We start from the raw sequence: 22,332 nt of genomic DNA on the forward strand, positions 1-22,332 counted from the left end.
TGTAAAATTTAGATTTGGTGAGACTCAGAGTTGCAGCAAGGCCTTAACTCCAATACCAACGACTAGTTGTTGCAGATCTAACACGGAGTCAGCTAGCTTGGTTGTAGTTCATGTCGCCACAGATGAGGAACAGAGTTGGGATGGGTGGTTGACTTTACACTTTGTGAATCTTCACTCAAAATACACAAAAGGTTTGTATTTCTGTCCACACATTGCAAATTCATACATCATTAACCATGGTGGACTACGAAAGACACAATGACATGAAAAAGGTCTTCAACTTGACCAAGTCACAATCATGAGTTTGAATAAACCTGAGAACAAGCTTGAACCTTGAGCATGTTGATGCCACGAGCAGAAATGGTAGGCCTTTAGGGGAACAAAAACTCACCGAAGGAATGTTCTCGCAAATTATCTTGACCACGGTCTCCATGATGTTCTTTCTATTCAAGACCACATCAATGCCATTCATCTGCAAACCTGAACCAAGGATCAGAGAAACATGGATGCAACAGTGAGAAAAAGAAAAAAAAGAAACAAGTACAGGACATGAAAACAAAAAAGATAGCCTGACAACTTGGTGCATTAATTTTTTTTTTTTTTTTTTTTAACAGGTGGATTGGGGGCCACCATCCAAATGGGGGTAGTGTGTGTGTGGAACCTATTCCCACCATGTGCATAGCGCGAAGCGGGGTGAAGCAATGGGTTCACTCCGTCCGTCTGCCAGTCTGTGATCGAGGAACTACTCAATTCCAATTGAATATTATGTTTTAAAGGGCCACAGACACAGAAAATCATGTTTGGTTTAATTAATAGATATTGCTTCACTTAACACTTAATCGTCCTTTAAAAAAAAAAAAAATCACTCGATTGGCCCCCGCCACCCAAAAAACGGCGATTTGATTGCTCATGTGACTGGCTACGTCATCGAGGGAATTTTTGTTGCTGCTGGTAGTTTTTAATAATGATTTTGACTATCAGAAGATTCTTGGTCAGGCAGTTATCATTACGTGCTGAGAAACCTTTCCCTCGATTACATCACACAGGTGACATCATGAATGAACGTCACGATTTTAGGGGCGGGACTCCAGTACCAGCTAAAAACTACCAGCAGCAACAAAAATTCCCTCGATGACGTAGCCAGTCACATGAGCAATCAAATCGCCGTTTTTTGGGTGGCGGGGGCCAATCGAGTGATATTTATTTTAAAAAACGGACGATTAAGTGTTAAGTGAAGCAATATCTATTTATTAAACCAAACATGATTTTCTGTGTCTGTGGCCCTTTAACACTGCAGAACATGAATCGGAATACGAACTTGCAGTTTAGCAGTACTTTGGCTCTGAATTTGGAAAAAATATACAGAATCTCGTCCCGATCGCACATATGCAGAAAAGAATAAAATAATTGCTTCTGTTTGGCAGTCAAACAAAATTCAAAATCATTCCAAACAGGAAACGTACTGTTTTTACGTATGTCATAAAGCACACAAACAAAATGCACGGATAACTAATTTAACGCGTCACAAAAGGTGACGTAAAAAATGATGCATCGACGGTGGCAAACTCCTGACTTGATGGTTTTTTTTCTACAGCCTTTAAATTTATTATTTTATGTCAAGTGAATTACATATTTGAACACTAAACATAAATCACCTTGCTTAAACTTCCAAAAACCTTAAGTTTAGCAGTACTTTGGCAAAACTGTACGCCGTCTCGACCAATCAAATTTGCCACCCAAGTTCTCAGGGTTCTTCCTCTTCCAATTAACAGGTTTAAATAAAGTCCGTGTCCTTTTTCTCAAGACTGTGTGGGGTAAGGTGTTGTATGAGCTCTAATTATCCTGAGGCTTTAAAAAATAAAAATTAAACGGGGGATTGGTTGTCTGTCCATCTGTCACGGTATTTCCTCGTAAACAGTTTTGCCGAAATTCACCAAACGTGGTAGTTATTTATGATCACCACATGGAAATAAGGTGTGAGAACAGTATCATTTTTGGCCCCACTCCTGGTGCCCTGGGGCAGAGTCAAAAGGTCAAACACCAAAATATGCAATTGTGAACACATTTTAAAACATATTAAAATGAAACTACATGCATTCGACATTGGAGGACGCATGAAATATGTAACGCTTTTTTTTGGATTTGACCCCAGATTCATGCCCCAGGAGGTAGGGACTTAGATCACAGAGGTCAAAACAAAAGATAAACTCAGCATTTGATGTTGGGTCATTCCTGGTAGAACATTTTGCCATCTTTCAACTTTGCTTTAGGTGGGAAGCATGGGGATATGCGATGGCCATAGACTTCCATCCAGTTGTACACCGAGGAGAACAGCATCTGACAGTATTAAATGTGAATGTAGAGAGGGATGTAGTTTGCAGGAAGGAGCATACCTTGATCACTCCGCAGAGCCTGGAGATCGAGAGATTGCAGTGCAGGGTCGAATCTCTGACTCAGGCATTGCTGCAAACATTACCGGAAATAGTTAGTGGTTCATCTCAGAAATGGAAATAGTGACACAGTAACGAGGATGAACATGAGAACACTACAACTGAAATACTAAATGAAAGGGGTGTGTGGGGGGGGGGGGGGGGGGGGGGGGGACAGTAATAATAAGGAAAAAAAAATCGAACAAACCTTCACAAACTCTATCTCGTGCTCCTTCAGCTCACGCTGAACTGGAGGGGGTGGTGCCGATGGGTTTGCGATAACAGCAATTTTACAGTTGTCACGGTCTATGATACGATGCGAGACATCGCGGAGAGAGCTTGCCATTCGACCGTCTTCTACGTAAAAGACAACTTTTTGTTGTTCGTTATGAATCTGTAAGAACAAAAGATGTCATATTAATATAAACAAAACTGGAAAATATATTTTGACACAAATACATCGATGGATATGCCTCCACCAAAGTTAGATGTCAAACCACTGTTAGGATTGATCTCAATTTAAGGTAACATTAAAAGAGACATACAGACAGACAGAGAGCCAACATCAGATGCTTCCAACTCGAGCTCAGGTCTGCAAAATAATGTTCAACAAGCGTTACGCCTAGGTCCCCCGTCGGTGAAGTGATGTGAGTTGACAAAGTGGAAGACGCAAGGCGGCCATCTTGGATTTTGACGTGGCGACCCAATTTTCAAAAGCGTTCTCCATTATGCGTAGATACACCCACACACCAGATTAGAAGTTAGTAGTTCGTTTATTAGTCCCCTACTGGTGTACACAGGAGGGGATTATAGGTTTGCACTCCACCCCTCCGTCTGTCAGTCAGTCAGTCCGCCAGTCCGTCAGTCCGTCAGTCAGTCCGTCAGTCCGTCAGTCCGTCAGTCAGTCCGTCAGTCCGTCAGTCCGTCAGTCCGTCAGTCTGTCACGCAAAGAACAGTTTTCCGGACTTTTTTTCTAAACTCTTAATGCTAATGATTTCAAACTTGGTACATTGTTTCCTTATGATAAGTTACAGATCAAGTTCGAACTTCACGACGTTTCGATCATGTTTGACAAAGTTATGGCACTTTGAGCTTTGGTAATTTCCCCAACAGTTTTCTGGACGACAGACTGCCGGTAGGGGACATGTATTGCAGCGCAATACTCAGAATGCTTGTTTTTCAAGATATTCCGCTCACAAGGTTCAGACATACATGGCGGCGGCCATCTTGGATTTTGACGTGGCGACCCAATTTTCAATAGCATTCTTCCTTATGCGTAGATACACCCACACACCAGATTAGAAGTTAGTAGTTCGTTTATTTTTCAAGATATTTCGCTCACAAGGTTCAGACATACTACTGTATTCAAAAAGTATCCGACCTTTATTTTTCGTGTGTAAAAAAAAAAGAAGCTAGGGAGGCGTTGATTGGTGCACGTATGTAGGCGATCCTAATGCACACGCGTGGATTTTTTCCCACCTGCAGAAGCTGTCATTCGACGGCAGACCGCCGATGAGTGAGGACATGTAAGTGAGCGCCGTCAGATTTTCGTTTTTGACAAAATGACGGAAAAACTAGAACAACGCTACTGCATCAAATTTTGTGTAAAGCTTGGCGATTCCCAAGTGGAAACGATCCGCAAGATTCAACACCGTTCATTCCATTATGAAGGAGGATTTGGGCTTCAGGAGAATCTCAGCGAAGTTTGTATCAAAGCTGCTAACGATTGAGCAGAAGCAACTCCGTTTGGAGATCGCACAGGACATGCTGGAGACTGTGAACAGCGATCCCAGCTTCCTCAACACAGTGAACACTGGCGATGAGTCCTGGGTTTATGGGTACGACCCAGAAACCAAGTTGCAGTCATCACAATGGAAGCATCCAACATCCCCGAGGCCAAAAAACACAAAATTTGATGCAGTAGTGTTGTTCAAGTTTTCCGTCATTTTGTCAAAAACGAAAATCCAACGGCGCTCACTTACATGTCCTCACTCATCGGCGGTCTGCCGTCGAATGACAGCTTCTGCAGGTGGGAAAAAATTCACGCGTGTGCATTAGGATCGCCTACATACGTGCACCAATCAACGCCTCCCTAACTTCTTTTTTTTTACGCACGAAAAATAAAGGTCGGATACTTTTTGAACACACTACGTACATGGCGGCGGGCATCTTGGATTTTGACGTGGGTTGCACCCACACACCAAATTAGATTTCGGTCCTTCGCATACGTACGCATGCATGTACGCACACACGCACGCACGCACACACGGACGGAGGGGAAAACCATAGTCCCTCTTTCGCTCCGCGGTGCGACGGGGGTCAATTGAAGCTGGCATGACCTTTGATCTTTTGAACCCAAAATCATTTCAGTGCATCTTTGTTTTACAGTCTATTCTTGTCCCAGGTTTGGTTGAATTCCCCTCAGTGGCTCACAAGTCAGAGTGGCAAGTTTTCCAATTAAAGGACACATGACCTTTTGAGGCCAAAATCATATTTATCTGTAATAATAATAAAAGGCAGTGTGTGTGTCTCCTATATAACTCCAAAACCATGAAAGCTAGCAGCCCCCAACCATTTAACTAACTCTACGGGAATGCATGAATGAAAACTGGGTGTTTGGCGAGTTAAAATACCCCTTTTGAAGATCCTCAACGGCCTCATTTACTTAAAACAAAAACAGGTTTTATCCACTGTTAGTCCACTATCCCTCAGTTTTATCCTTGATTAAGGCTTCTGTTAGTAAATATATATTTTTGTGTGAAGTTTGCTTGACATCAATTTGATGGTAATTGTTGCAGTAACAACAAAAAAAAAAATACAACTACAGATACATTCAAAGTACCACACCCATGTCAAATAAATAAATAACATCCTCCAGTGTGCGGAACTAATGATGGCCTCTAAACGGTGGTTTTAGTGTGCGGAACTGCCCTGGTGTTGGGCTAGCGGCTAGGGTGCCGGCTTAGGATCCGAGGATCCTGGGTTCGAATCCCGGTCGATCGCTGAACTAACGCCAGGGGGGTTGACTCAGCCTGTCATCCTTCCGAGGTCGGCAAATTGAGTACCAGTTCACTGGTAATTCCCTGTTTGTCGTTAAAGGCGGCAAAAAGGGTTGGCGTCAGGAAGGGCATCCGGCCGTAAAACATTGCTTCAAAAAGGGGACCAAAAAACAACAACAACCACGGTCCCCGAAAAAGGCCAACCCCCGCTTTGCGGGGAAAAATGGCCTCTAAAGGTGGTTATTTTTTATTATTATTATAGTGTGCGGAACTGCCGGGGAGCCTTCGGCGCCCGGAAATACCGCCGTGCAGCACATAGACGGTATTCGGAGGGAGAGGTGTACAATAATTGATTGATTAATTGTGTAATGAAAATAAATAGATAATAATCATAAAATAATTTCTTAATCAATTGGCTAATAGCATACCTCAACCACCAGTATTTCATCAGAAGCTGTAACTTTTTCCAAATTAATGAAATAAGTCATTAATCGAAATAAATGAATTAATAATTGCTTAGTCAATAAATCTAAAATATCCTTTATAGCCACATCACTTGGTCACTGTCGTGTCCAAATATCAGCTTCTTAGCTAAAATGATGCCTGGGATATTACCCAGATGAGAAAGAAAATAAACAAGTGATTAATAACGGAAATAAATAAATAATAATCGTAAAATAATTAAATCATAAATCTATTGGCTAATAGAATAACTAAACCACCACCGTTTCATCCGAATCTGTAACTTTAAAAAAAAAAGAAGTCATTAATCGATTTCTTGTCATTAATTAATCAAGTCATTAATCGACCATGCTACAAAGATGGCATTGACGCCCGGCGATGACGTCATGCAGCGCCTGGAGATGGAATAGGAAAGGAGCAGTGTACAATAAGGGAAGCACCCATGGACAACACAAAAACATAACGTCTCTGGCATTCAGCTATGGATGCATATAAAAAAAACATTTGAAGAAAAAAACAACTTCCCAGGGCACAAGCCCAGCTGGGGCCCACATGGGTTTTCGTCGGTTAGGTGGGCTGAACTGGACTTGGGCTTTGAACTGGGTCCTATGTGAGTCCCAGGTGGGCCAAGCCAATGTTACTTTTAGAAGTTTTTAAAAATGGCAGCTACCTGGGGCCCAAATGGTTTTTTGTCAGTTCATTGGGTTGAACTGGACTTGGGATTTGAACAAAAATGGCAGCTACAGTCGTGGACAAAAATATTGGCACCCTTGCACTTTTTTCAAATAACTCAAACTCAAATAACTCAAAAAGAAACACAATTGTTTCTAAAAATAAGTTAAAATTGACAAAAGTATTTTGTCCACACAATTATTTATTTCACTGTTAATATTACAGAACCTTCGTTTTTGATTCAGAACTTAATATATCCATTTAAATCAGAAAATAAAGATAAATGGCATTGACAAAATTCTTGACATCAGCGACTTAATATTTGGTAGCACGGCCTTTGGACAAAATAATTGCTGCAGTCAAGCGCTTCCTATAGCCATGAATGAGCTTCCTACACCTCTCTACTGGCAGTTTCGCCCACTAGTACAGCGGATAAGCTCTCATATTTTAACATTCCTCCAACCCAGGCAGCACTGAAGCAGCACATCAAGCGCACTTGCTACCAGGCCAACTGTTGGAACCAGGCATTGGTCGTGGATCCAGAGATGCCAGAGCCATCTGACTGGGGCTGGATAAAGGAAACAACTGGGTGGCAGCCTCTTTGGACCACTCTCCCTGAAGCATCAAAGTCGTGCCATGAATTGATCCACTGTCGCTGCAAGAAAGGATGCACTGGATGCTGCAAGTGTGCCAAAGCTGCACTCAAGTGCACTGCACTGTGCTTCTGTTCTGGAGACTGTTAGATTTTGATCATTACCAATTTTCATCATTGCACTTGATTTAATGTAAGCTTTGGTGGACATACTTGGTTAACTACAGTTATTTTTTCAGAGGCTATTGCATCATTCCTTGCTAACCCCCGCTCTAGCAGGGAAAATGGCCTTTAAAATGCATGTTGTGTTGTTGTTGTATTGCATCATTCCTTGCAGTGTAAACACTTTTTTTCATCATTTCTGGTCTTTGGGTGTTCTGTACCTATCCCTGTACCTGAAAAAATAAAGTTTTAAAAGTTCAAATGAACTTTTCCCAATAGTAGTTCCAACTGCAGTACCATAAAAATAGATATTTAACGTAATTTGACTTTGACCTTGACCTAAATGCATGTCCTTGAGTTCTGGCGATCTCAAAAGTATCACCAAATGAATGGGCATCCCCAATTTAGTTGAAAATGACACCTAAAATGTTTTTCTACACTGTTTGGTTCTAAAATTAAGCGCGTTTGAACATTAGACCCGGTGGACTGGCGACCATATTGTATTTGACCCCTCACGGTCCTCAGAGGTCAAATCTGACTTCCCTCCACATCTGAAAATAACCCTTATGGTATGCACTAACTATGTTAAAATTTTCATGCTTTTCTCATAAAATGCACAATTTTTGTGTTTATCTGCTGCACTAAACTCTTCTTGTGCAAGCTGCTCCAGTTATCCCAGATTTGAAGGGTGCCATCTCCCAACTGCTGTTTTCAGATCTCCCCACAGGTGTTCAATGGGATTTAGATCTGGACTCATTGCTGGTCAATCCAGAACAGTCCAGCGTTTTGTCTTGAACCATCCCTGGGTGCTTTTTGAAGTGTGTTTGGGGTCATTGTCCTGCTGCAAGGACCCATGACCTGCAATGGAGACCCAGCTTTCTGACACTGGGTTGAACATTGCGCTCCAAAATGCCTTGGTAATCTCCTGATTTAATGATGTCATGCGCACATTCAAGGCACCCAGTGCCAGAGGCAGCACAGCAACCCCAAAACATCACTGAACCTCCTCCATGCTTGACTGTAGGGAAGGTGTTCTTTTCTTTGAAGGCTTCATTTTGTTTTCTGTAAACATAGAGATGATGTGCTTTACCAAAAAGCTCTAATTTGGTCTCATCTGTCCACAGGACATTCTCCTTGTTCAGGTGTGTTTTGGCAAACTCCAGTCAGGCTTTCTTTTGTCTCTCTCTCAGCAGTGGGGTCCTCCTGGATCTCCTACCATAGAACCCCCTTTCATTGAGTTGGTGACGGATGGTGTGAGGTGAAACTGTCATATCTTGTGTCTGAAGGTCACCTTGAATATGTTTGGCAGTTGATCGAGGTGCTTTCTCCACCATTTGAACGATCCTTCACTGCAATCTTCGATCAAGTTTTCTCTTGCGGCCACGTTCAGGGAGGTTGGCTTCAGTGCCATGGGCCTTAAACCTCATGATAACATTGCGTACGGTGGACACAGGAACATCAAGGTCTCTGAAGATGGACTTGTAGCCTTGAGATTGTCCATGCTTGGCTACAATCTTGTGTCTGACCTCCTCAGACAATTCTCTGATTTTCTTTCTTTTCTCCATGTTCATTGTTACACACAGTGACACAAAACAGCAGAATAACTCCTTTTCTCTATTCAAACTGGTTGAATGCGCAATATAAACTCACCACAGGTGAGTTCAATTCTAAAGTAAAGTAGAATCACCTGCTTGAAATCTAATTATTTCTAACAACTTCTAAAAGGTGCAAATAATATTGTCCGGCCAATGTTAGGATTTCTGTGTGGAATAAGCTAAGATTTAGTAATTTTTCAGCTTTTTTTGTTTTGCTCTACTGCAAACCAAAGAAATACAAATGTGGATACCAAAATATTTTTTTATTTCAACAATTTTCTGGAAGAAATGGTGCATTATTTGAAAAAAGTGCAACGGTGCCAATATTTTTGGTTTCAACAGCACATGTGTATATATATATCTATATCTATATCTATATATATATATATATATATATATATATATATATATATATATATATATATACATATATACATACATATATATATATATATATACATATATACATACATACACACACACACACAGGCAGTCCCCGGGTTACGAACGCCTGTACTTACGTACCGACCTCCGTAAAGCCTAGTACTTAACTTTTTTTTTTTTTTTTTTTTTTGTATACAGAATCGAGGCTCGTGAAAGAGCTAACATTTATCACACAGAAAAAAAAAATCAAACAGACACACAAAGTATATCATAAGGGGAGCGGTAGACAAGAGAAATATGACAAAATCTCTGTTCAAGCCACCCTTGATGTTTACTTTAAGAAAATTGACCAGCACCAGGTCCATCCTCTCCAGCACCAGGTCCATCCTCTCCAACACCAGCCCCATCATCTCAGAGAGATATATCAAGGTACGATTGTTTCAAGGTTTGCAAGACATCAATTGGAACGAGAGTAAGTGTTATCCTTTAATCATTATCTTTTTTTTCTATCTAAACAGTTTAAGAAATGCTTCTTTCATGTTTTTTTTATACCTATAGATGTTTTAGGTAAAATATATACAATATACTAAGACAAACATTTGACTAATTGACATGAGATGTGAACCGTACGTAACTGTTCCGACTTACATACAAATTCGACTTACAGACAGACTTAAAAACGGAACTCGTTCGTAACCCGGGGACTGCCTGCATATATATATATATCTCTTCTGTGTATTGTATCTCTTAAGAATCACATTTAAATCGAATGCCTGCTGTTATTTTAACTGTGAAAGCTATTTTTATAACAACAAAACACAAATTAAGCAATAGATGCAGGTATGTCTATAAAGTTAACACGCACGACTTCTGTGGTTCGTGAGCGGAGTGAGGTCATTGATAATTCATACGGAATGACGCCAAGTCTTTCTGTAATCTCATTTCTTTTTTTTCCTGGCGTAATCTCGTGTGATTTACGGTGGGTGCCAAATTGGATCGAGAGACGTCCACGTTTACAGCTCGCTTGGAAAACGGTACTGCAGTGTTATTTTCCATTGGTGATTAACTCTGCTAATTGTTTCTGATTTAAGTTCATGCACACGCGTCGACTACACATGCAGCAGCTGCCAACCAACGTGTTATCGAGACCAGCTTAACAACAGTTTTTAAACGCGAGTTTGTTGTTTTCTGAAGTGAATCATTCCGTTTGAAGAAACATTGCAGTTTCCAATCAGCGGCCATGTTGTAGACCCTGATGTAGATCGATAATACTTGAATATCAATTTTATGATGCTTCGGATGGTGGTTCAATGTAGAAGGTTGAAAGTTTGATTTTTAGTAAATCTATGCATACTATAGAGAGGGGTGTGTGTGTGTGTGTGTGTGCGTGTGTGTGTGTGTGTGTGTGTGTGTGTGCGTGTGTGTGTGTGTGTGTGCATCACCATTTTTCTCAGGGATGGGTGAATGGGTCTTATCTTCGTCAAACTTTCAGAGTTTCACACCCTTGGTATTCTGGAAGCAGGAATACCACAGCAAGATGTTCCAAGACATTTCAAATGCCACAGGAACACCATTGAATTATTAAAGTATTTACCATTTTTAGCTTGTTTTGACAGATCCAAGTAAGGATGTTCTTTAAGATCACTTCAAGCAAAAGCCTCTCTAAAAATACACTCCATTCTATATTTCCACTGACAGTAAAGCAGATGTGAGGTTGTAGCTAATGCAGGATTGATTTACACCCAATTTACATTCACCTGAGGTCCAGGAAAAATCCATGTGTAACCCATGCAAATCCCATATCCAGCCTATGTGGTTTAGCCCTCAAAAAGCCCATGCCCTGCCCACATGGGGTAGCCCACAAAAATCCCATGTCCAGCACAGATGGGGTAGCCCACGAAAAGCCCATGCCCAGCCCACATGGGGTAGCCCACAAAAAGCCCATGCCCAGCACACATGGGGTAGTCCACAAAAAGCCCATACTCTGCCGACGTGGCTTAGTGCAGTTGGGCGATGGTGGAGCCTATGAACAAATACAGCTGGGGCCAACGTGCGAGACACAATTGGCACCTACAAGTTAGCCCACATAGGACCCATATGGGATTATGGGCCCCCGTTGGACATGGGTAGAGTGAATTAGATGGCATGCCATCACAAATGCACACGCTTCCCATTTAAAGCAAAGTTGAAAGATGGCAAAAAGCTCCACTAAGAATAACCCAATATCGAATTTTGAGTTCAAATGTATCCCCCATTTTGACCCCTGTAAGGCCAAGATCCCACCCCCTGGGGCATGAACAGGGATTCAAATCCAAAAAAGCATAGTTCATGTGTCATATTGCATATACAAAGTTTCATACAAAAAGTGTTTTAAAGTGTGCCCGTAATTACATTTTTTGGTATTTGACTTTTTGTTACTGCCTTTTGATACTACGCCGTGAAAAATGATACTGCTCTTGCACCTTTGTTGTCTCATGTGGTGATCAAGACTACCAAGTTTGGTGAATTTCTGCACAACTATTTAGGAGGAGATAGCGTGATGGACAGATGGACAGACAAACAGACAGACAGAGACAGAGAGACATACAGACGGAGCCGATTACAATGCGAGCCTAGAACAATAATAATAATAGAAGAAGAAAAAAAGAACCGCCTTTCGAGGCCATTTTTCCCCGCAGTGCAGGGGTTGGCCTTTTTTGGGCACCGTGGTCCCCTTTTTGAAGCAATGTTTTATGGCCGGATGCCCTTCCTGCCGCCAACCCTGTTAGTTGCGTCTTGCGACACACAAGGAATTACCAGTGAACTGGTACTCAATTTACCCACCTCGGAAGGATGACAGGCTGAGTCAACCCCCGCTGGTGTTAATTCAGCGATCGACCAGGGATTCGAACCCAGGATCCTAGGATCCCAAGCCGGCACCCTAACCGCTAAGCCAACAGCAGGGAATAAAAAAACAAAAAACAAAAAAAAAATAATAATAATAATATGCAACGTTGCTCTGAATCATCAAATGGGACAACAGCGATTGAAAAAAATGTCTTATGGGTTGTTGATTGTTGGACAAAGCTCACGTTTTCACTATGAACACAAGCCCGTTGTTTCGTGCACAGTTGATAAAGTTTTCTTTTTTAATCGTCATCACAACCCAACAAAACTAAAATGGCAAACTTGACAAAGGAAGTACCGTAATCAAAATAGATTTCCAAAGTAAACGTTTTTTTTTTGGGTGCAATACTATCACATATTTTCTGAGGTCACGTGTTCATACAATGGCACAATTTTGGGAAATAAACAACCCCAGGCATATCAAGTGCTTCTGCTGTTGCAAAAAAACAACTTTTCCTGAAAGTAATGTGTACTGGAAAAAGAAGCAGTGGATAATCAATGGATATTGGTTTTGTCGAGTTTGGAGATGCCTTGACGATAAGGGGAAGTATTTTCCCAAGCGTTGCTTGCCTGCTAATGTTTTGTAAATACAGTAGTTGCATATAAGGAACAAAATGTATGGGTAATCAGAAAATTATAAACTTCGAGCTTTGGGCCTTAGGTCTTTGAAAGACCCAGTGTTGCCCTGCCCCGACAAGGACTTTTAAGATCTCAGCGCAGACGCAGGCGGGTCCCCTTTCAGTCGATGTCGGTAAAACACCGGCTTTCAAGAAGAACACTGGGCAGGCCTGTGACCACAGGTAGATTGTGATGGCAGGCCTGTAACTACAGGTAGATCCCACCTGTATATTTTCCCATTAATAACCTGCCCGGCTATAAAAAAAAAAACAAAAAAAAAAAACACCTTTAGAGGCCATTTTTCCCCGCAAAGCGGGTCTATAACCTGCCCGGCTATGAAGGCCAAAATTTTTTCCCCAGACCTTCGCTTGCTCACTTCAATTACCAATGTAAAAACAAGAGGTAATAAAACTAAATGATATAAATTTTGTATCTGGCAACAAGAAAATGAAATGCATAGACAGGTATCCACCGCTTAACGAAGGTTGGCATAGCCAAAAGCATCCTCGACTCTGCAAATCGGTTTTAAATTTTATAAAAGAAACGGGGCTAACAATATAAAGTCCCCAGTATTTTTTCCTTCAGTCAAACTGTTTAGGTGCGTGGCGTGTATAGAGACTTTTGAAAAAGCCTTCAAGTCCAAAAAAAAAAGACCACTTCCTGCCGCTGCCTCCGTACAGAAACAAGGACTCAATATTGTTTTGTTAAATGTGACAACTAAATTGTCTTTATTAATAGGTAAATAAATATTATGTCACTTGAAACCAAAGCCATCACTATGCCAAGCATATGGATTTGATTTTAGACAGAAAAATTATGTCATGGAAAACGAGCATAATGAGGATTCACATAACGAAGGGTTATAAAAGGGCGTAACCCCTTCGTTAAGCGGGGCATACCTATAATTAAAAAAAAAAATCCATTTCCCTTGAGCCCTTCTGTTTATATATTCAGTATTCTGTCCATCTTCCATTTAATACGGAGGATTGAAAGAAAGAGGAAGAGAACGATTACCTGGATAGGTATGAAGGGTTGGACACAAATCGCCTGGATCGATTGCAGCAGCCAGTTCCGGTCATATTTCTTGCCATACGGAATCTATTATGAAGAGACAAGGGATTGATAATCATCGTTTATCGTCCTGCAACTCAATTTTACAAATTAAAGAAACATGCAGTCAAGCAAGTACATCTTCCGTTTGAAGATTAGATTCTCCAATTTGTAGGCAAAACAAAAGTATATTGTTTGAACAGAATGCAGAACTGATGGGTTGATAAGGGAACAACTAAACTGACATTGCCAGCATCATTTACATTCTTCAAAACACGCTATGCATTCCGATCATCTGCTGTGTCAAACCGACTTAACAAAAAGTTGTCGGACTTGATGCTAGTTACACCACCACCAACACCACCACCGTTCAAACTCTTAGAGCTTGTGTTGGCTTGCCTTTTACAAGCTCTTAACCAAGCCTCATTTTCTACATACATCCATTACTAGAAGTAGAAGTGTGCATGTATCACAACTTCCTTCTAAAGCTAGTAATCGATTTACTTGGAACAAAAAGTTGCGTCCGTTTAACCGTAAAGATGCCCATTTTAAAAAGTCTGCATTCTTGGGATTGAAGAATTGGGAGTGGGACCTTCATGCAGCAGTTGCAGCGGTAACATTTTCTATTCTACGACAGCAACAACAGTTTAGGACACGGAAGGACCACACAAAATTATAGGCCGCCATCTCGGTTTTCTGGTGGGCCTAATGCATTCGGCCAGTAGGCCTCTGCTGATTATACACTGCCCAGGTTTGTTGCAATTATACACTGCCCGTAAACAAAGAAAAATCTAATCATATGTCGAATAATATTAAGGCTTAATCAAGCCTGTCAGAACGCAGATGTCGAGTTAATTTTTTAATAGCGCATTAAATGTGCGTTTTCCAATTGGCCAGTTACCGAATTTTGTCGCAGGTTGTGACGACAGTGCGGTCATTCTTGTTTTTTCATGTTTCACTTCATTTTACATCTTTATTGGGATTCGCAGATGGACATGTAATATGTTCGTGAAGTACAATACGTCTCTTCATCAAACACGTTAGCAAAGCAACAGAAGGCACGCCAAAAGTAACATTTAAAATATTTCGACTTCCAGAAATGCTTCCTGATAAATTTATAGCCGTTACTGCTATGGTAAATAAATCAGGAATTGCAGACACTATCCCGGACTTACTATTCAATTTCGCTCGAGTACATAGTACGAACCCTAACCGTAACCCTAACCCACACATCGTGTTTGTGTGGGTTTACAGTATGTACTCACATTCTATTTGTACATACTTCATAGACGTACTCGGTAAAAAAAAAAAAAAAAAACCCCCACCTTTCGAGGCCATTTTTCCCCGCAAAGCGGGGAGTTGGCCATTTTCGGGAACCGTGGTTGTTGTTGTTCTTTTGGTCCCCTTTTTGAAGCAATGTTTTACGGCCGGATGCCCTTCCTGCCGCCAACCCTTTTTGTCGCCTTTTACGACAAGCAGGGAATTACCAGTGAACTGGTTCTCAAATTTGCCGACCTCGGAAGGATGACAGGCTGAGTCAACCCCCCTGGCGTTAATTCAGCGATCGACCGGGATTCGAACCCAGGATCCATAGGATCCTAAGCCGGCACCCTAGCCGCTAGCCCAACACCAACACCAGGACACCAACTCGGTTGAAAAACCATAACAGATAAGACAATACTGTTACGTTTGTAGGGGACAGGCGGGGATGGGACGAGAGGTTAGAGATTATCTTAGAACATATACAACTAGAATTATCTTAGAATATACAACAACCCTGGTGTTGGGCTAGCGGCTAGGGTGCCGGCTTAGGATCCTAGGATCCTGGGTTCGAATCTCGGTCGATCGCCGAATTAATGCCAGGGGGGTTGACTCAGCCTGTCATCCTTCCGAGGTCGGCTAATTGAGTACCAGTTCACTGGTAATTCCCTGTTTGTCGTTGAAGGCGGCAAAAAGGGTTGGCGTCAGGAAGGGCATCCGGCCGTAAAACATTGCTTCAAAAAGGGGACCAAAAAACAACAACTACCACGGTCCCCGAAAGGGCCAACCCCCGCTTTGCGGGGAAAAATGGCCTCTAAACGGTGGTTATATACAACTGTAAAGCGTAGCATAGTCGAATGTTTGAGTGGTTAGCCAATCTCAACGTAATAAGCAGGGACATGTAGCTTGATTGTCTGTTTGAATGTGCACCAGACGGAGGGTGGTGCTTTGTAAGAGATAGCGAGGGATTAAGTAAAGGAAACGAGTGTAAAACCTCCTGTAACCATCTACTGAGGGCACCGGAAGACAGTGAAGAGAGAGGGGAAGGGATATGAACGCTACAAGGAGGGGCAGGGCAGGAGCTACAAATGCCTCCAATTGGCGGAGCGTTGCCCAGGGAAAAGAGGGAGGAGCTGACAAAAGGCACAAGAGGATTGCACGAGTTCTGAGAAGGGGGAGGAGTCTGTGATGCACCGAGAGGATTGTGCCACCTCTGAGGAGAACTTGCGAGATTCAAAGAGGTCTGAGGAGATTGGAGTGTGCCCTGGTCGAGCCTGAGGAGTGGCAGTTTTCTAGAGATTGCCGACCGTGAAGAGAGCTTGAAGGACGTCTTCCTCCCTGCCTTCGCCCTGGGTCTTTGTTCGTCTGCCTGCTGCTTGTTCATCATCATGCCCATCTCCTTATCATTGCCTGCTCGAGGCTGCTCCACGACCATCCTCCGCCCCGCTATCACCAAAGCTGAGTCCCTGGTTTTGTCCCCTTTTCCCATTTGTAATAGAGTCTGGACTGAGGCGACTTATATTCCTTTAGATTTCTTTGTATACCTCATTGTAAATAGCTATTTCTTGAATTTACCTCTCTCCAGTTATTTGTTGTTATTTGTTACGGGAATAAACCCATTTGGTTTTAAAAAGAAATAAGGAGCCTTGTGTCTCTCCTCAGTCCCACACATACATAAGATCCACTATAATTCGGAACGTTTCCACAGGAATTAAAAGCATTCGATACATCACGGGATTTTAACCTCCCACCACAATGTACTTGATGTTAGTTGAGCCGTTGGCGCTACAATACTGACTACCACCAGGTGGCTTTTGCGGCCCAAGTTAGCACATTATGTGCACAAAGACAGACAGATGTGCACAAAGACAGACAGATAGACACAGACAGACAAACAAATGAAAAATCACTCATAGAGTAACACTTGGCAAAACAGAACAAAGTAGAATGGCACTCAGTAAAACATCCTTTTGACCTCAAAAATAATTGATGGTTGAATTCAGTGACGTGATGTGCAAATCGTCTTCAAAGTTTAAGTTAATCGGATGAAAATGGACAATTTTAGAAATTTGGCCTATGTTGACCTTTTGACCTATGTTAACCTCAAAAATAGATGGTGGTTGGTTTCAGTAGGCTGAAATGCAAATCCTATTCAGTTTTCAAGTCAATCGGATGAAAATTGAGGATTTTAGAAATTAGAAAAAAGTGGTTGACCTTTGGCCTACGTTGATCGCAAAAATAGTTGGGAGTTGGGTTCACTTCGCTGATATGAGAATCTCATTGAAATTTCAAGGCAATCGAATGAAAATTGAGGATTTTAGAAATTTGAAATGGTTGTTGACCTTTGGCCTATGTTGATCTTTCGCCTATGCTGATCTCAAAAATAGTTGGTTGTTGAATTCAGTTAGCTAATGTGAAAATCCTATTGAAATTTCAAGTCTATCAGATAGAAAATTATGGATTTTAGAAATTTGAAAAAAGTGGTTGACCTTTGGGGTTTGATTCGTAACCTGACTATAAACTGTCAGAATGATGTTCCACAGGAAGGGCGGTGCTGTACCTCGGATGGACATTAAAGAGCCCACGCTGTCTATCATGAAGAGTAGGCGAGTTATCGCAAGGACCCTGAACAAATCACAAAGTTTTGACGAAATCACAGCAATAACTCTTGCGCATCATTACCTCCACCACCAAGCCTGAAATTGGCTTAACGGCTAAGATGGCTGCCTTGAGATATTAGGGTCCCCTGAGTTTGATCCCCTGTCATGCCATTGAAATAACACCAGCTGGGTTGACTCAACTTGTCATCCTTCCGAGGTCGGAAACATGCGTACCAGCTTACTGGTATTGGGGGCACTGCATCAGCAGCACCGCCACGCCCCCAGGAAATGATGCAGGCAAAGCAGTCACATGCTGCATACAAATATTGATAATACTGCATACATTGAGAATAAAGATTACATTTTGGAGTTGTAATTATAAATGACACACCATTAATTTGGTATTCTTAATATGCGAAAACAGTTTAGGTATGTCATGTATTGAGAAAACAATACGTCATATGTCAGCAAGTCATTGATACGTGCAAGTAGTAAACAAGCATACATTTAAAATTTAAGATTAACAAACACATGAGCTAGAAGTATTTTATTGAATTCACTGTTACTTTTGAAACACCCTGTATTTAAAGATGACAAGTTGAAAAAGATGTGCGGATGTACCATGATCTTGTGCCAACCAGGGTCCTTCCGCATGGTATGGCCATGTGTGGCATGGCCAGTTGAGTGGTCATTGTTCACTGCAACTTCTAAATTCTTGCCTTGGTTACGATTTCGCCGGCCTCTGGAGTAAGGCAAGCTGACAAGGACACGCCAAAAAATATATATATATATATATATATATAATAATCACAATTTTTCCCCCACCACAAGGACAATGTTCGCAATTGGTGCGACAACATGGGATATCACAGCAGAGGGAAAACAAGATCAGCAATGTCTTGCACCACATAAACAATACAAAAATAAAGCTTAAATACTTGGTAGCAAATATGATCGTTGGTCAACATGACATGAAAAGATGGATAAATCAACGTAAACATTTACAACCAGCAACGCAGTTGCACGCATCAGAACACACTCAGACGCAACTTAACTACACTCAGAGGCCCACACTCTCAAACTAGGACGGCACTCGGTAGGGCGCATACCTCCGCCAGGCTAAACAGTTTGTTTTGTATCCCACTGATAGGCCGGATCTGGATTCGGACCTGAACCATAATCTAATCGGCTTGTTCTTGTCGCCAACCAAATCGTCCACATAGTTTATTCATAACTTGTCCATAACTTTTTGAAATATCATGTTATATATCGCTTTTGGCACAATCTCTCAATGGTGAAGAATCACTTAAATATCAAATAATTCTCGTATCCGAATCCATATTCAGATCTTCACCAAAATCGAATCGATTAGTCCTCGTCACACTCACAATCTGTCCACCATGTTTCGTCCAAATCCGTCCACAACTTTTTGAGATATCTTGTTCACAAACAAGCAAACAAACAAGAAGACGTCATGCAGAGCACGATATGTGCAAAATCTACCCCACACCTCCCCCTCCCCCGCCGAAAAAAGGTTGCAATTGATCCAGCAAATTGCCCATTTCATCAAGATCAAAATTGACGATCTTCATCAAAGCTCGGGTCAATAGGATGAAAAGTGACGATTTTTAGATGAAAATTGATTTTAGAAGTTTGACCTCGAGTTCACCTTTGGCCTTTTGACCTCAAAAATTTACAATTGTTTTCCCAATTTAGTGACTCAATGTGCAAATGCTGTTCAATCACCAAGTCAATCGGATGAAAATTGATAGTTTTTCAGATGAAAATTGATGATTTTAGAAGTTTGACCTCGAGTTGACCTTTTGACCTCAAAATAGTTGGTTTCCCTATTTAGTGACTCAATATACAAATGCTGTTCAATTTTCAAGTCAATCGGATGAAAAATGGCGATTTCAACATTTAACATTTTTAGAAAATGCTAAAAGATTTTAGAAATTTTAGATTTTTAAAATCTTTTTCAGATTTTAGATTTTTTTTCAGATTTTTCAGATTCAGAAATTTCAGATTTTAGAAAATTCAACATCCAGATGACCTTTGACGTCAAATTCAATCGGCTTCTCAATTGTGACGATCTCTACAACTTGGTGAAGTTTCATGATGATCGGTTTGGAATTGTGACCTGTAGGCCGGTGACAGACAGACAGACGGACAGAATAACAGACAAAAATCTTCGATTTTGCCATTTGCAAACAAACAGACAGACAGGGGTGAAAACATAACCTCCATCCACCTTTGGTGGCGGAAGTAACAAATGCAGGAAAGCAAGCTGGAATATAAGGAAAGTGAAAACATCGTATGAACGACTCAATCCTTACAATCTCTGTTGCTGCCGTTGGCCACCATCTTCGCGCATATTCACGTCGCCGTCATCGTCCTCAAGCCCACGGAGGTTTCTTGCAGCATTGCCCCGCCGCCTCCCACGTGACCATTTCTGGGAACCCCCTCCCCCTCCACCACCGCCACCACCGCCACCACCGCCCCCACCTCCGCCCCCTCGTCCACCACCACCCCCACCACTTCTTCTATTTCTTTGACCTCCCATGGTTCCTCCACCTGTTCTCCTGCCGTCATTGTCCCATGATCCTTCTTCACTGTAAAGCGTCGCCCTGAAAGGTCCACGTCCTTTTCTCCGCCAGTTGACAGGGCCACCCACACGATCGTCGTGCTCTGCAGCACAACAGTAAAGCAATAGTTTGAACGTTTAGTGTTTTTGGTAAATGTGACAACCACAAACAGTTCCTAGTTCCAGTCGGTCAGTCAGTTCCAAACAGTTCCAGTCAGCGCAACAGAACAATCCCGAGAAATCAACCAAACGCCAGTGAAGCATAGCCATTAGCCAGGGTGCAAAGCTGAATGATTGTGAACAATTTATACACTTTGGACAAAGCAGCTAGAGAAAAACCACCTTTAGAGGCCATTTTTCCCCGCAAAGCGGGGGTTGGCCTTTTTCGGGGACCGTGGTTGTTGTTGTTTTTTGGTCCCCTTTTTGAAGCAGCTAGAAACAGCAGCAGCTAGAAACAAAGCAGCTAGAGAAGAGTACCAATTATCTGCCAACTTCACCAAGACTAGTTCTGGGGACGTGGGGTGGTTTGGATACAAAATCTCGGCTCATGGAAGAGCAAGGAGGATAGATAGACTGGGAGGTGTAAATGAGAGTACGTCAAATAAATGACACTGAGGGAGGGAGGAAGACCGGACGACGGACGTAGTTGTGTATCACCAAATTGGAGCCCTGGAGGGAATAGTGAAATGTAACAAATTGAGGAAGGAGGTTCGACAAGCACAAGCGAAAAATAAACATAGTGGCGATACCCCTGACGCTCACCTGCTAGTATAAACAGTATACTGCAATGACTAAGGGTATTTTAAACCAATTTCAATGCTTGCGAGAAAACAGGGCAGCATATAGAATCATGCTAACATAATCATAAGACTTTAAACAAACAAACAAAAAAATCCCCCCCCCCCCCCCCCCCCAACCCCATGAACCTCCTCAGACCACAATTTTTCTAATGCCTTGAACAAATTTTGGTACATCACAGGTGATGAAGCTTGTGGTAAAGATTCATCGAAATTGCGTGTGTCAATTCTGCCTGAGAAGAAAGCAAATACCTATTTTGGGGGGCTGCTCCCGCTCCCGCCCCCCCCCCCCCCCCCATAGTGTGTGCTAGGATTCTGTTAGAAGTAACACTTTTGGTTCACCGTGTTAAGTCGTAAGATTTCAGGAAGGCAAACGTTTAGGGTATGAGAGAGGTGGTTAAAGAGAGGAGGTTTTCGGGTATGAGAGAGGTAGGCTATGAGCCAAGGGGGTTGGTCGGTACCATACAGATGGAGTAAGGCTCATTGTGATTTTTAGCAAGATATATGTCCCTAGATATGAAAAAAAAGTGATAGCGGTGTATAACTCTCGGCCATCTCTGTGTTATCACCCGAAATATTATCATACGCCCGCTTCGCTTCGCCAAAAAATGTGATATTTGCTAAAATTGGAATAAATATGTTTTTAAGGACCACAGAGTGCCAATAATTTGCATACTGGATGCCAACTAATATAGTAAAAGAAATATAGAACATTTGTGGGGGTTATTTATTAAAATATTGATATAATGACAAAAAATATGTTAAATTTAGTGAAAAAGTGGTCGAAATCGCTTCGAGTTCAGAATTCACATTGTACATTTTTGTCAATATTTCAAAGATGAAAACTCCCAGAGTAACATTTGACCCCTCAAAATCTTCGCAAGGAACCACTGCATTGGAATACATCATTACTTTGTAATATGGTGGTTGTTTGGGGCACATATTTTGGCAAAGTTCAAAATATGTTCAACCATACCCCCTAATTTTGATATTTTGGAACGAAACATAGCTTTTGAACATTTTAGGTTTATTCGTCTACTACTTTTGGTATCTCAGTGTAATTTTTGGTATTAGCTAGTATCCTAAAGTAGGTTTGTAACATCAGCTACATTATATTTCACAATGCATGCAAACTTGCTCCACACTCTAGGTTTATCATGATCTCTCGAACAAATACGATCTCGATCTCGATCTCGGCACTCTGTGGTCCTTAAAAACATATTTATTCCAATTTTAGCAAAT

At 41.7% G+C, this 22,332-nt stretch overlaps 1 protein-coding gene across 1 annotated transcript in view; it reads right to left on the minus strand.

Moving 5' to 3' along the window:
- Positions 1 to 229: 229 nt before the first annotated feature.
- LOC144889381 (nuclear RNA export factor 1-like) overlaps positions 230 to 22,332 on the minus strand; it is a 28,178-nt gene continuing 6,075 nt past the window's right edge. Inside the window, exons 2-7 of the mRNA XM_078769604.1 lie at positions 20,046 to 20,397; positions 18,331 to 18,466; positions 13,814 to 13,897; positions 2,638 to 2,823; positions 2,394 to 2,463; positions 230 to 480 (exon numbers count right to left, since the gene is read on the minus strand). Of these exons, the coding sequence (XP_078625730.1) occupies positions 245 to 480; positions 2,394 to 2,463; positions 2,638 to 2,823; positions 13,814 to 13,897; positions 18,331 to 18,466; positions 20,046 to 20,397 (1,064 nt within the window). The 3' untranslated portion in view covers positions 230 to 244. The remainder of the gene's footprint in view (positions 481 to 2,393; positions 2,464 to 2,637; positions 2,824 to 13,813; positions 13,898 to 18,330; positions 18,467 to 20,045; positions 20,398 to 22,332) is intronic.

The sequence above is a fragment of the Myxine glutinosa genome, unplaced genomic scaffold, assembly GCF_964187855.1.
Source record: "Myxine glutinosa unplaced genomic scaffold, kmMyxGlut1.1 SCAFFOLD_3346, whole genome shotgun sequence".
Classification (NCBI taxonomy): Eukaryota; Metazoa; Chordata; class Myxini; order Myxiniformes; family Myxinidae; genus Myxine; species Myxine glutinosa.